This window comes from Thalassophryne amazonica, chromosome 5, assembly GCF_902500255.1.
Source record: "Thalassophryne amazonica chromosome 5, fThaAma1.1, whole genome shotgun sequence".
NCBI classification, from domain to species: domain Eukaryota; kingdom Metazoa; phylum Chordata; class Actinopteri; order Batrachoidiformes; family Batrachoididae; genus Thalassophryne; species Thalassophryne amazonica.
The window spans coordinates 97301442-97316074 of NC_047107.1; the positions used below are offsets into that span (position 1 = coordinate 97301442).

The 14633-nt window shown below is 41.7% G+C and overlaps 1 protein-coding gene across 1 annotated transcript in view; it reads right to left on the minus strand.

The window, feature by feature from the left end:
- LOC117511005 (sia-alpha-2,3-Gal-beta-1,4-GlcNAc-R:alpha 2,8-sialyltransferase-like) overlaps positions 1-14633 on the minus strand; it is a 29089-nt gene continuing 14456 nt past the window's right edge. The window contains exons 3-4 of the mRNA XM_034170937.1: positions 2294-2851; positions 1-524 (exon numbers count right to left, since the gene is read on the minus strand). Of these exons, the coding sequence (XP_034026828.1) occupies positions 242-524; positions 2294-2851 (841 nt within the window). The 3' untranslated portion in view covers positions 1-241. The remainder of the gene's footprint in view (positions 525-2293; positions 2852-14633) is intronic.

Consider the following 14633-nt stretch of genomic DNA (forward strand, 5'->3'; position numbering starts at 1 on the left):
TTTCCAACCTTGGCCAAAAAAATGACCAAATATTACTGGACAACAATGGGAAAGTAATGAGAGTAAACAGTACTGAACACATTAATATGGAAATAAAGCATGTGATTGGTGAAGTGAGCGAACCTCGGCGTGTTTCTAAAATGAGTGTTTCAATCATTGTGTTTACATTTATCATGCACTACGCAACTGTGATGGAGGTCTGCGATGAGCTGATGTGGATCTGGGTCACGGCCTCTGCAGTCTAACTGCAGTGTGACAGGCTGAGTTTGGTCACACCTTCCCTGTGCAGTTTATAGAGTAGCTTGAATTCGCTGGGCAGCTGGTGAGTCTCCTGCCACTTGGTGGTGAATTTGGTCCCTTTCTTGTCATAGTAGTGGTAAGGCAGCTCCTTGCCCGTGTTGGGGTCCCAGCCAAAGGGCCAGAAGCCGTAGAGGTGGATCTCATCGCACATGGCGGAAGCCAGCGTGTACATGAGGATTCCGGTGCTGAGCCGTTTGGGGGATAGGTTTTTAGTCTTCCAGTATCTGTGAGGCAAACGGCAAGAGATATTTCTGAGAGCCAAGCACATGTGATGTTACTGTGAGCAGAAGAGTATGAGTCAGTACAAACAACCTGTGAATTATTGCAAACCTTGTACTTCTACTAGATACATTTAATGACAGATTTTTGTTTCCAGTCGAATTCATTTGAACATAAATGTTCATATCCTAAGCAATGCCAATTCCAAAATTCCACTGTCCACTTTCATTTATGTAAGGCCCTAAAGTAACTTATTATGTACGACCACTGTAGTGAAACAACCACGTCCAGCAACCCATTTTTGTCCACCAGATCCAGATCAGCTTGAACTACATGCATACAATATAGTCGTGTGTCCACATTTGTGCATTGCTCATTTGCCAATCCTTTTAAAATTTGATGGATAAATATCCAGGGTAGGGTCTAGTTTGCATCATGTTAAAGCAAATCTGGAGCCTATCCCAGGCTGCCAGTCTAGCTGGTGCATATAGACAGACAAACCTATGGTCAATTTGGAGTCATTAGTTCATCTATCCTGCTTGTCTTTGGAAGGAAGCCGGAGCGCCCACACAAACACTGGTAGAACATGCAAACTCCACACACAAAGGACTAAGTCGGAAGAAAACCTAGGGCCTTTTTGCTGTGAGGCAACAGTGATAACCACTAAGTGACTGCGCCGTCCCAGTGCTAACATGTAATTTCCCTCAACGGAATTCCTGGCACCAACTTCTTTGATGGTCTTTTAGTACAATTAACCACACAGCAAGTCATATTACCTCAGTTATTTGTAATAAAACACTCAGAAAAGACAGAGTCATTTCAACCAGGACAAGTCCAGCAGCAGCAGCAAGTAGCCACTGTTATTAGACTTCTGGACACAAATGCAGGACTCGACAAAGCGACTCTGGTCTTTAGGAATATTTACTGACAGAATCAGCAGGGTCTGGTACACAAAAAGGCAGTATAAAATCAGCAAACAAATCCAGAACATCAGGCGTGGTCGAAAAAACAGGCAGTAGGTCAAAAAATACTAGGAAGCAAGGTGAGGAAAACACAAGGAACAGAGCTCGAAGCGATGGCACCAGGCAAAATGATCTGGCGGAGAACTATGCACCCTAGTGACGAGCTACAGATTGGAAGCTCGTATGTATGGAAAGCTCCAGAACAGGGTGTGGCCCAGACAGTGTGCACCACCATGCACCAAGAGAGGCAGACAAAAGAGACAGGGGAAGACAAAGCCTAAGCAGGAAAAAAACAAGCAAGAGAAAACACACACAGAAAAACAAATCAAAACTAAACTAAACAGAATAAAACAGAACTCAACATGATACAAAATTTCAGATCATGACATGGAGTGACTCAGGTTTGGAGCCGAGTGACCATTCAGGGAACTGCCAAGATTTGCCACATCCTTATTGACTCCATTTCCGACACTGGAGGGTGCCACTTGTTGCCAATCCCAGTTCTTAATGACCCTTATCCAGCACATTTTTAATCTTAAAAAAAAACAAAACAACAAACACTCATTCCAGTGTGCTCAACCAATCAGATACCAACACACACCTGACTATGCAAATCAACAGTAGGTAGAGCAGGTAAGACAGAAAATATGCAGTTTCAGGGTCCCTGAAGACCAGGATAGGGAAACACTGCCATAGACCACCGAAAACCTGGTCTGAAAATGCACGTTGATCTGCATTAGTGTTTGTATTCCTCCTGTTCAATTATAAAACTAAAAACAACACTGAACTGAAGTAAAAAATGTGGTTCTTACTTATTGACATCGTGCATTATATTTCCTGGCCAGGCCAGTTTGACCTTCAGCTGGCCCTTGTGCTCCACAAAGAAGTCCACCAGGGTCCTGGTTACTGTGGCTGAGGTATGCAGGAAGAAGGCGGGAATCCACAAAATGGCTTCCTCCAGTTTCTTCAGGTTGAGGAAGAAATTATTTCTGTCTTGAATGGTCAGCAGGTTATTGTAGTACCTCTCCAAGATACTGGGGTTGAAGGTGGTCAAGTTGGTCTTCTTGCCCACATCCTTAGAGTAGACCTCCGTGGGGGCAAAGTTGCAGCGGAAGACAAAGTCAGCCTGGTCGATTTCTGAGCCGCAGTGGCTTCCAGTCAGGATGCCGCTGTTTCCCACCACCGCACATATGCTGTAATGCTTGCCGAGAATAGGAGAGGCGTCCGGCAGCAGGGACTTGAAGTTGTTGCTGATGGAGAAGACATACTTGTGGCTGGAGTAGTCGAAGTGCATCAGCTGTCCCACACGCACGCTGTTTTTGGTCAGTGAGAAGTTGTTGGCAATGTCAATGTAGCTGAAGATATCTTTCCTAACAAAATAATAATAATTTACACTGTTATTAGTAATTAAAGGAGATGTTGAATGACACTGTTGATGTTCCTGGTTAGATATGCTTATTCTTATTGATAACTGGTTGTTGTAAATGTTGAATTCTAACAGGCTTTTTGTATGAGTGATATCCAGGTAATCATCACAAAAAAAGTCCTAGTAGACTCGTACATGTCCCATAAATTCATCAGCAGACAGGTAGTGATGATGTCAGCAAAAACAAGATGGTGAAATTTTGGTTCCCCCCAAAACAAAGAAATTCATCCGGTACTACATTAAAATTTATGGTGTGCATGTGCACAGATAGTGGGGTGGCATAGCAAAACAACTGCATGGAATTTGGCACACATATTCTAAATTAAATAATGTTTATTTTCAGATATGGAACTACCCTGGAGCTGACCTCTGATGAGCTACAGGGGCCAATCAAGAATTACACAGGGGTCAAAATTTAAAAAAGCTTCAATCATGTTGAAAACTATACCACATTATTTGTCTGATCATAACGATTCCAAAAAGGTATAGTTTGGACTATCTATGACTGAATGTTCTGGAGTTATAGGGTAAAAAAAACAGCAAAAATGGTGACAAGGCCAGTTTCAGTTTGTACAGGGGTCAAAAGTTAAAGTTGCTCCAATTTTGATAAAAAGTGTTGCAAATTATAGGTTGAAATAAAAGGATTAATAAATGGAATAGTTTTGACTGTGTTGAATGTTTGGTCTCCAAAGTAAAGGTCAAACAAGGTTGATGTATGACATATGTTACCCCGTAACATGATAACTAAGCATGACAGATGGTGCAAACTGTTCCTTTTAAAAATGCTATTAACTCAACCAATAATTTGCATCATTTTTTACCAAAATTGGCTCAACTTTAACTTCTGACCCCTGTATAAACTGAAACTGACCTTTGTCACCATTTTTGCTGTTTTACCCCATAACTCCATGAAATTCAGTCACAACTGTCTTTATGAAGGTATCAGTTGTTTTCAGACATGGCAAAACATGTGATGACAGTGTAGTAAATCTGAATACAGCATGGCTTTCTCATTCTGGTCGTGCATGAATGCCATTCCTGTGAGGGAAGCTACCAAACATAGCCGTGACCATTACGACATACGAGCTGTGATTGGAGAAATTGCAAATAAAGACTCTGCACGAGGTCTATATCACTACATGTTCCACTCACATATCCACTGTCATCTACTTTAGCTACATACATATCCTACACCAGCCCAGTCTCACAGTTTTTTTCGTGCTCCCGGCATGAAATGAGTCAAATTTTCGTGACGGGGCTTTTTTTTAACTCAATATTACTACTAACCCTACTCCACTTTTAATTTCGTGCAGCCATCATGGAATGAATGAGAATGAATTTGTGCTGCTGTGACAAAAATGAAGCACTTTTCGTCACAATATCACAAACTAATAGATTAATGTATATTTCATGCTCCTGAATCACAACTTGCCGTGAGACTGGGTTGCCTACACATGCATGATATGATACATGCTTTTGACAGAGTAATGAGTGGAGATACGTACCTCATGGAGTACGCCCACTGCGGAACAATCGCACATAGTTGATGCCTGCTCTGGTCAGTTTTTACATGCTCCAATGAAATTACTCACCGCTCGCTCCAAAACAGAAATCAATCCACACTGTATTTTAATTTTAGCCTTACTTTAGCCTCATTGCTTTGTTTTGTTTTGGGTAATTTAAAATGAAAGGAGTTACCAAACTGAATATTCTGTGGTAAAAGGGCTGGCACGATAAGGGACAGCTTCAGCCTACACGTTTTCAGTCAGTGTTTTATTGTTTTATTTATTATTATTATTTTTATTACTAATCATCATCTTCAACCGCTTTTCCGGGTTTGGGTCGCAGGGCCAACAGCTCCAGCAGGGGACCCCAGACGTCCCTTTCCCATGCCACATTGACCACCTCTGACCGGGGTATACCGAGGTGTTCCCAGGCCAGTGTGGAGATATAATCTCTCCACCTAGTCCTGGGTTTTCCCCGGGGTCTCCTCCTAGATGGACATGCTTGGAACACCTTCCTAGGGAGGCTCCCAGGGGGCATCCTTACCAGATGCCTGAACCACCTCATCTGGCTCCTTTCAATGCAAAGGAGCAGCGACTCTACTCCGAGCTCCCCACGGATGACCGAACTTCTCACCTTATATCTAAGGGAGACAACAGCCACCCTCCTGAGGAAGCCCGTTTCGGCCGCTTGTACCCGAGATCTAGTTCTTTCGGTCATGACCCAACCCTCATGACCATACGTGAGAGTAGGAACGAAGGCTGACCAGTAGATTGAGAGCTTCACCTTTTATTATCATCATCATCATCATGTCCAGTGGATTTTTATTTTATTTTTTAGCACTGTTGTCGTGTGTTACCTGTGCTGCTCCACAGCCTGTTCAGTGGATTTTTATTTTATTTTTTAGCACTGTTGTCGTGCGTTACCTGTGCTGCTCCACAGCCTGTTCAGTGGATTTTTATTTTATTTTTTACCACTGTTGTCGTGTGTTACCTGTGCTGCTCCACAGCCTGTTCAGTGGATTTTTATTTTTATTTTTTAGCACTGTTGTCGTGCGTTACCTGTGCTGCTCCACAGCCTGTTCAGTGGATTTTTATTTTTATTTTTTAGCACTGTTGTCGTGTGTTACCTGTGCTGCTCCACAGCCTGTTCAGTGGATTTTTATTTTATTTTTTAGCACTGTTGTCGTGTGTTACCTGTGCTGCTCCACAGCCTGTTCAGTGGATTTTTATTTTTTAGCACTGTTGTCGTGCGTTACCTGTGCTGCTCCACAGCCTGTTCAGTGGATTTTTATTTTTTATTTTTAGCACTGTTGTCGTGCGTTACCTGTGCTGCTCCACAGCCTGTTCAGTGGATTTTTATTTTTATTTTTTAGCACTGTTGTCGTGTGTTACCTGTGCTGCTCCACAGCCTGTTCAGTGGATTTTTATTTTATTTTTTAGCACTGTTGTCGTGCTGTTACCTGTGCTGCTCCACAGCCTGTCAGTGGATTTTTATTTTATTTTTTAGCACTGTTGTCGTGCGTTACCTGTGCTGCTCCACAGCCTGTCTCAGTGGATTTTTATTTATTTTTTACCACTGTTGTCGTGCGTTACCTGTGCTGCTCCACAGCCTGTCAGTGGATTTTTATTTTATTTTTTACCACTGTTGTCGTGCGTTACCTGTGCTGCTCCACAGCCTGTTCAGTGGATTTTATTTTTTATTTTTTACACTGTTGTCGTGCGTTACCTGTGCTGCTCCACAGCCTGTCAGTGGATTTTTATTTTATTTTTTAGCACTGTTGTCGTGCGTTACCTGTGCTGCTCCACAGCCTGTTCAGTGGATTTTTATTTTATTTTTTACCACTGTTGTCGTGTGTTACCTGTGCTGCTCCACAGCCTGTCAGTGGATTTTTATTTTATTTTTTACCACTGTTGTCGTGTGTTACCTGTGCTGCTCCACAGCCTGTCCAGTGGATTTTTATTTTTTAGCACTGTTGTCGTGCGTTACCTGTGCTGCTCCACAGCCTGTTCAGTGGATTTTTATTTTTTATTTTTTACCACTGTTGTCGTGCGTTACCTGTGCTGCTCCACAGCCTGTTCAGTGGATTTTTATTTTTTATTTTTTAGCACTGTTGTCGTGCGTTACCTGTGCTGCTCCACAGCCTGTTCAGTGGATTTTTATTTTTTATTTTTTACCACTGTTGTCGTGCGTTACCTGTGCTGCTCCACAGCCTGTCCAGTGGATTTTTATTTTTTATTTTTTACCACTGTTGTCGTGCGTTACCTGTGCTGCTCCACAGCCTGTTCAGTGGATTTTTATTTTTATTTTTTAGCACTGTTGTCGTGCGTTACCTGTGCTGCTCCACAGCCTGTCCAGTGGATTTTTATTTTTTATTTTTTACCACTGTTGTCGTGCGTTACCTGTGCTGCTCCACAGCCTGTCCAGTGGATTTTTATTTTTTATTTTTTACCACTGTTGTCGTGCGTTACCTGTGCTGCTCCACAGCCTGTCCAGTGGATTTTTATTTTTATTTTTTACCACTGTTGTCGTGCGTTACCTGTGCTGCTCCACAGCCTGTCCAGTGGATTTTTATTTTTTATTTTTACCACTGTTGTCGTGCGTTACCTGTGCTGCTCCACAGCCTGTTCAGTGGATTTTATTTTTTATTTTTTACCACTGTTGTCGTGCGTTACCTGTGCTGCTCCACAGCCTGTTCAGTGGATTTTTATTTTTTATTTTTTACCACTGTTGTCGTGCGTTACCTGTGCTGCTCCACAGCCTGTCCAGTGGATTTTTATTTTTTATTTTTTAGCACTGTTGTCGTGCGTTACCTGTGCTGCTCCACAGCCTGTTCAGTGGATTTTTATTTTATTTTTTAGCACTGTTGTCGTGCGTTACCTGTGCTGCTCCACAGCCTGTCCAGTGGATTTTTATTTTTTATTTTTTACCACTGTTGTCGTGCGTTACCTGTGCTGCTCCACAGCCTGTCCAGTGGATTTTTATTTTTTATTTTTTAGCACTGTTGTCGTGCGTTACCTGTGCTGCTCCACAGCCTGTTCAGTGGATTTTTATTTTTTATTTTTTAGCACTGTTGTCGTGTGTTACCTGTGCTGCTCCACAGCCTGTTCAGTGGATTTTTATTTTTATTTTTTAGCACTGTTGTCGTGTGTTACCTGTGCTGCTCCACAGCCTGTTCAGTGGATTTTTATTTTATTTTTTAGCACTGTTGTCGTGCGTTACCTGTGCTGCTCCACAGCCTGTCTAGTGGATTTTTATTTTGATTTTATTTTTTTTTAGCACTGTTGTCGTGCGTTACCTGTGCTGCTCCACAGCCTGTCTAGTGGATTTTTATTTTGATTTTATTTTTTTTTAGCACTGTTGTCGTGCGTTACCTGTGCTGCTCCACAGCCTGTCCAGTGGATTTTTATTTTATTTTTTACCACTGTTGTCGTGTGTTACCTGTGCTGCTCCACAGCCTGTCTAGTGGATTTTTATTTTATTTTTTACCACTGTTGTCGTGTGTTACCTGTGCTGCTCCACAGCCTGTCCAGTGGATTTTTATTTTATTTTTTAGCACTGTTGTCGTGTGTTATCTGTGCTGCTCCACAGCCTGTCCAGTGGATTTCTATTTTATTTTTTACCACTGTTGTCGTGCGTTACCTGTGCTGCTCCACAGCCTGTCTAGTGGATTTTTATTTTGATTTTATTTTTTTTTAGCACTGTTGTCGTGCGTTACCTGTGCTGCTCCACAGCCTGTCCAGTGGATTTTTATTTTATTTTTTACCACTGTTGTCGTGTGTTACCTGTGCTGCTCCACAGCCTGTCTAGTGGATTTTTATTTTATTTTTTACCACTGTTGTCGTGTGTTACCTGTGCTGCTCCACAGCCTGTCCAGTGGATTTTTATTTTATTTTTTAGCACTGTTGTCGTGTGTTATCTGTGCTGCTCCACAGCCTGTCCAGTGGATTTCTATTTTATTTTTTACCACTGTTGTCGTGCGTTACCTGTGCTGCTCCACAGCCTGTCTAGTGGTTTTTTGTTTTGTTTTGGCACCGTTGTCGTGCGTTACCTGTGCTGCTCCACAGCCTGTCTAGTGGTTTTTTGTTTTGTTTTGGCACCGTTGTCGTGCGTTACCTGTGCTGCTCCACAGCCTGTCCAGTGGATTTTGATTTTGATTTTATTTTTTTTTAGCACTGTTGTCGTCCGTTACCTGTGCTGCTCCACAGCCTGTCCAGTGGATTTTTATTTAGCACTGTTGTCGTGCGTTACCTGTGCTGCTCCACAGCCTGTCCAGTGGATTTTTATTTAGCACTGTTGTCGTGCGTTACCTGTGCTGCTCCACAGCCTGTCTAGTGGATTTTTATTTTGTTTTAGCACTGTTGTCGTGCGTTGCCTGTGCTGCTCCACAGCCTGTCCAGTGGATTTTTATTTTTATTTTATTTTTTAGCACTGTTGTTGTGCGTTACCTGTGCTGCTCCACAGCCTGTCTAGTGGATTTTTATTTTATTTTAGCACTGTTGTCGTGCGTTACCTGTGCTGCTCCACAGCCTGTCTAGTGTCGGATTCCCTGTTTGGGAATCCGCTAGCTTAGCGTAGCTACTAGCTCTTAGCCGTTTTAGCATGGCGGCTTCTCCTGTCTCTCCCGTACTTTTCTGCTCTGGGTGTGAAATGTTTAGTTATTCCTCTGCCTCTTTTAGCAGTAACGGTACTTGTAATAAGTGCAGCTTATTCGTAGCTTTGGAGGCCAGGCTGGGCGAATTGGAGGCTCGGCTCCGCACCGTGGAAAATTCTACAGCTAGCCAGGCCCCTGTAGTCGGTGCGGACCAAGGTAGCTTAGCCGCCGTTAGTTCCCCCCTGGCAGACCCCGTGCAGTCGGGAAGGCAGGCTGACTGGGTGACTGTGAGGAGGAAGCGTAGCCCTAAACAGAAGCCCCGTGTACACCGTCAACCCGTTCACATCTCTAACCGTTTTTCCCCACTCGACGATACACTCGCCGAGGATCAAACTCTGGTTATTGGCGACTCTGTTTTGAGAAATGTGAAGTTAGCGACACCAGCAACCATTGTCAATTGTCTTCCGGGGGCCAGAGCAGGCGACATCGAAGGACATTTGAAATTGCTGGCTAAGGCTAAGCGTAAATTTGGTAAGATTGTAATTCACGTCGGCAGTAATGACACTCGGTTACGCCAATCGGAGGTCACTAAAATTAACATTGAATTGGTGTGTAACTTTGCAAAAACAATGTCGGACTCTGTTGTTTTCTCTGGGCCCCTCCCCAATCAGACCGGGAGTGACATGTTTAGCCGCATGTTCTCCTTGAATTGCTGGCTGTCTGAGTGGTGTCCAAAAAATGAGGTGGGCTTCATTGATAATTGGCAAAGCTTCTGGGGAAAACCTGGTCTTGTTAGGAGAGATGGCATCCATCCCACTTTAGAGGGAGCAGCTCTCATTTCTAGAAATCTGGCCAATTTTTTGGGATCCTCCAAACTGTGACTGTCTAGCGTTGGGACCAGGAGGCAGAGCTGTGGTCTTATACACCTCTCTGCAGCTTCTCTCCCCCTGCCATCCCCTTATTACCCCATCCCCGTAGAGACGGTGCCTGCTCCCAGACCACCAATAACTAGCAAAAATCTATTTAAGCATAAAAATTCAAAAAGAAAAAATAATATAGCACCTTCAATTGCACCACAGACTAAAACAGTTAAATGTGGTCTATTAAACATTAGGTCTCTTTCTTCTAAGTCCCTGTTGGTAAATGATATAATAATTGATCAACGTATTGATTTATTCTGCCTAACAGAAACTTGGTTACAGCAGGATGAATATGTTAGTTTAAATGAGTCAACACCCCCGAGTCACACTAACTGTCAGAATGCTCGTAGCACGGGCCGGGGCGGAGGATTAGCAGCAATCTTCCGTTCCAGCTTATTAATTAATCAATCAATCAATCAATCAATTTTTTTATATAGCGCCAAATCACAACAAACAGTTGCCCCAAGGCGCTCTACAGCATCCAAAGTTGTCTTCAATGAGGATGTAAAACTATTGACGAGATACTCTATCTCCCTTACAGAGTTTAGGTAGCTACTCTGCACTGTGTTGGTATATGGCATTAGAGAACATAAAGAAGGAATCATATCCTTAAACCTAGTTATAGCGCTTTCTGAAAGACTTCTAGTGTAATGAAACTTATTCCCCACTGCTGGGTAGTCCATCAGAGTAAATGTAAATGTTATTAAGAAATGATCAGACAGAAGGGAGTTTTCAGGGAATACTGTTAAGTCTTCTATTTCCATACCATAAGTCAGAACAAGATCTAAGATATGATTAAAGTGGTGGGTGGACTCATTTACTTTTTGAGCAAAGCCAATAGAGTCTAATAATAGATTAAATGCAGTGTTGAGGCTGTCATTCTCAGCATCTGTGTGGATGTTAAAATCGCCCACTATAATTATCTTATCTGAGCTAAGCACTAAGTCAGACAAAAGGTCTGAAAATTCACAGAGAAACTCACAGTAACGACCAGGTGGACGATAGATAATAACAAATAAAACTGGTTTTTGGGACTTCCAATTTGGATGGACAAGACTAAGAGACAAGCTTTCAAATGAATTAAAGCTCTGTCTGGGTTTTGGATTAATTAATAAGCTGGAATGGAAGATTGCTGCTAATCCTCCGCCCCGGCCCGTGCTACGAGCATTCTGACAGTTAGTGTGACTCGGGGGTGTTGACTCATTTAAACTAACATATTCATCCTGCTGTAACCAGGTTTCTGTTAGGCAGAATAAATCAATATGTTGATCAATTATTATATCATTTACCAACAGGGACTTAGAAGAGAGAGACCTAATGTTTAATAGACCACATTTAACTGTTTTAGTCTGTGGTGCAGTTGAAGGTGCTATATTATTTTTTCTTTTTGAATTTTTATGCTTAAATAGATTTTTGCTGGTTATTGGTAGTCTGGGAGCAGGCACCATCTCTACGGGGATGGGGTAATGAGGGGATGGCAGGGGGAGAGAAGCTGAAGAGAGGTGTGTAAGACTAATTAATCAAAAACCTAGACAGAGCTTTAATTCATTTGAAAGCTTGTCTCTTAGTCTTGTCCATCCAAATTGGAAGTCCCAAAAACCAGTTTTATTTGTTATTATCTATCGTCCACCTGGTCGTTACTGTGAGTTTCTCTGTGAATTTTCAGACCTTTTGTCTGACTTAGTGCTTAGCTCAGATAAGATAATTATAGTGGGCGATTTTAACATCCACACAGATGCTGAGAATGACAGCCTCAACACTGCATTTAATCTATTATTAGACTCTATCGGCTTTGCTCAAAAAGTAAATGAGTCCACCCACCACTTTAATCATATTTTAGATCTTGTTCTGACTTATGGTATGGAAATAGAAGACTTAACAGTATTCCCTGAAAACTCCCTTTTGTCTGATCATTTTTTAATAACATTTACATTTACCCTGATGGACTACCCTGCAGTGGGGAATAAGTTTCATTACACTAGAAGTCTTTCAGAAAGCGCTGTAACTAGGTTTAAGGATATGATTCCTTCTTTATGTTCTCTAATGTCATATACCAACACAGAGCAGAGTAGCTACCTAAACTCTGTAAGGGAGTTAGAGTATCTTGTCAATAGTTTTACATCCTCATTGAAGACAACTTTGGATGCTGTAGCTCCTCTGAAAAAGAGAGCTTTAAATCATAAGTGTCTGACTCCGTGGTATAACTCACAAACTCGTAGCTTAAAGCAGATAACCCGTAAATTGGAGAGGAAATGGCGTCTCACTAATTTAGAAGATCTTCACTTAGCCTGGAAAAAGAGTTTGTTGCTCTATAAGAAAGCCCTTCGTGAAGCTAGGACATCTTTCTACTCATCACTAATTGAAGAAAATAAGAACAACCCCAGGTTTCTTTTCAGCACTGTAGCCAGGCTGACAAAGAGTCAGAGCTCTATTGAGCTGAGTATTCCATTAACTTTAACTAGTAATGACTTCATGACTTTCTTTGCTAACAAAATTTTGACTATTAGAGAAAAAATTACTCATAACCATCCCAAAGATGTATCGTTATCTTTGGCTGCTTTCAGTGATGCCGGTATTTGGTTAGACTCTTTCTCTCCGATTGTTCTGTCTGAGTTATTTTCATTAGTTACTTCATCCAAACCATCAACATGCTTATTAGACCCCATTCCTGCCAGGCTGCTCAAGGAAGTCCTACCATTATTTAATGCTTCAATCTTAAATATGATCAATCTATCTTTGTTAGTTGGTTATGTACCACAGGCCTTTAAGGTGGCAGTAATTAAACCATTACTTAAAAAGCCATCACTTGACCCAGCTATCTTAGCTAATTATAGGCCAATCTCCAACCTTCCTTTTCTCTCAAAGATTCTTGAGAGGGTAGTTGTAAAACAGCTAACTGATCACCTGCAGAGGAATGGTCTATTTGAAGAGTTTCAGTCAGGTTTTAGAATTCATCATAGTACAGAAACAGCATTAGTGAAGGTTACAAATGATCTTCTTATGGCTTCGGACAGTGGACTTATCTCTGTGCTTGTTCTGTTGGACCTCAGTGCTGCTTTTGATACTGTTGACCATAAAATTTTATTACAGAGATTAGAGCATGTCATAGGTATTAAAGGCATTGCGCTGCGGTGGTTTGAATCATATTTGTCTAATAGATTACAGTTTGTTCATTTAAATGGGGAATCTTCTTCACAGACTAAAGTTAATTATGGAGTTCTACAAGGTTCTGTGCTAGGACCAATTTTATTCACTTTATACATGCTTCCCTTGGGCAGTATTATTAGACGATATTGCTTAAATTTTCATTGTTACGCAGATGATACCCAGCTTTATGTATCCATGAAGCCAGAGGATACACACCAATTAGCTAAACTGCAGGATTGTCTTACAGACATAAAGACATGGATGACCTCTAATTTCCTGCTTTTAAACTCAGATAAAACTGAAGTTATTGTACTTGGCCCCACAAATCGTAGAAGCATGGTGTCTAACCAGATTGTTACTCTGGATGGCATTTCCCTGATCTCTAGTAATACTGTGAGAAATCTTGGAGTTATTTTTGATCAGGATATGTCATTCAAAGCGCATATTAAACAAATATGTAGGACTGCCTTTTTGCATTTACGCAATATCTCTAAAATCAGAAAGGTCTTGTCTCAGAGTGATGCTGAAAAATTAATTCATGCATTTATTTCCTCTAGGCTGGACTATTGTAATTCATTATTATCAGGTTGTCCTAAAAGTTCCCTAAAAAGCCTTCAGTTGGTTCAGAATGCTGCAGCTAGAGTACTGACGGGGACTAGCAGGAGAGAGCATATCTCACCCGTGTTGGCCTCCCTTCATTGGCTTCCTGTTAATGCTAGAATAGAATTTAAAATTCTTCTTCTTACTTATAAGGTTTTGAATAATCAGGTCCCATCTTATCTTAGGGACCTCGTAGTACCATATTACCCCATTAGAGCGCTTCGCTCTCAGACTGCGGGCTTACTTGTAGTTCCTAGAGTTTGTAAGAGTAGAATGGGAGGCAGAGCCTTCAGCTTTCAGGCTCCTCTCCTGTGGAACCAGCTCCCAATTCAGATCAGGGAGACAGATACCCTCTCTACTTTTAAGATTAGGCTTAAAACTTTCCTTTTCGCTAAGGCTTATAGTTAGGGCTGGATCAGGTGACCCTGGACCATCCCTTGGTTATGTTGCTTTAGACGTAGACTGTGGGGGGGTTCCCATGATGCACTGTTTCTTTCTCTTTTTGCTCCGTATGCATCACTCTGCATTTAATCATTAGTGATCGATCTCTTTTTCCTGGTTCTTTCCCTCAGCCCCAACCAGTCTCAGCAGAAGACTGCCCCTCCCTGAGCCTGGTTCTGCTGGAGGTTTCTTCCTGTTAAAAGGGAGTTTTTCCTTCCCACTGTGGCCAAGTGCTTGCTCATAGGGGGTCGTTTTGACCGTTGGGGTTTTTCATAATTATTGTATGGCCTTGCCTTGCAATTTGGAGCGCCTTGGGGCAACTGTTTGTTGTGATTTGGCGCTATATAAGAAAAAAGTTGATTGATTGATTGATTGATCATTATCATCTATATTTCATTCTTTTCTTTTTCTGTATTTATTATAGTTGAATTGCCTGTAGTATTTTATTTTTTCTATTATATGGTTAATGGTTAGAAAGAGAAATAAACTGAACTAAACTGAACTGAAAGCCATCTGTAAAA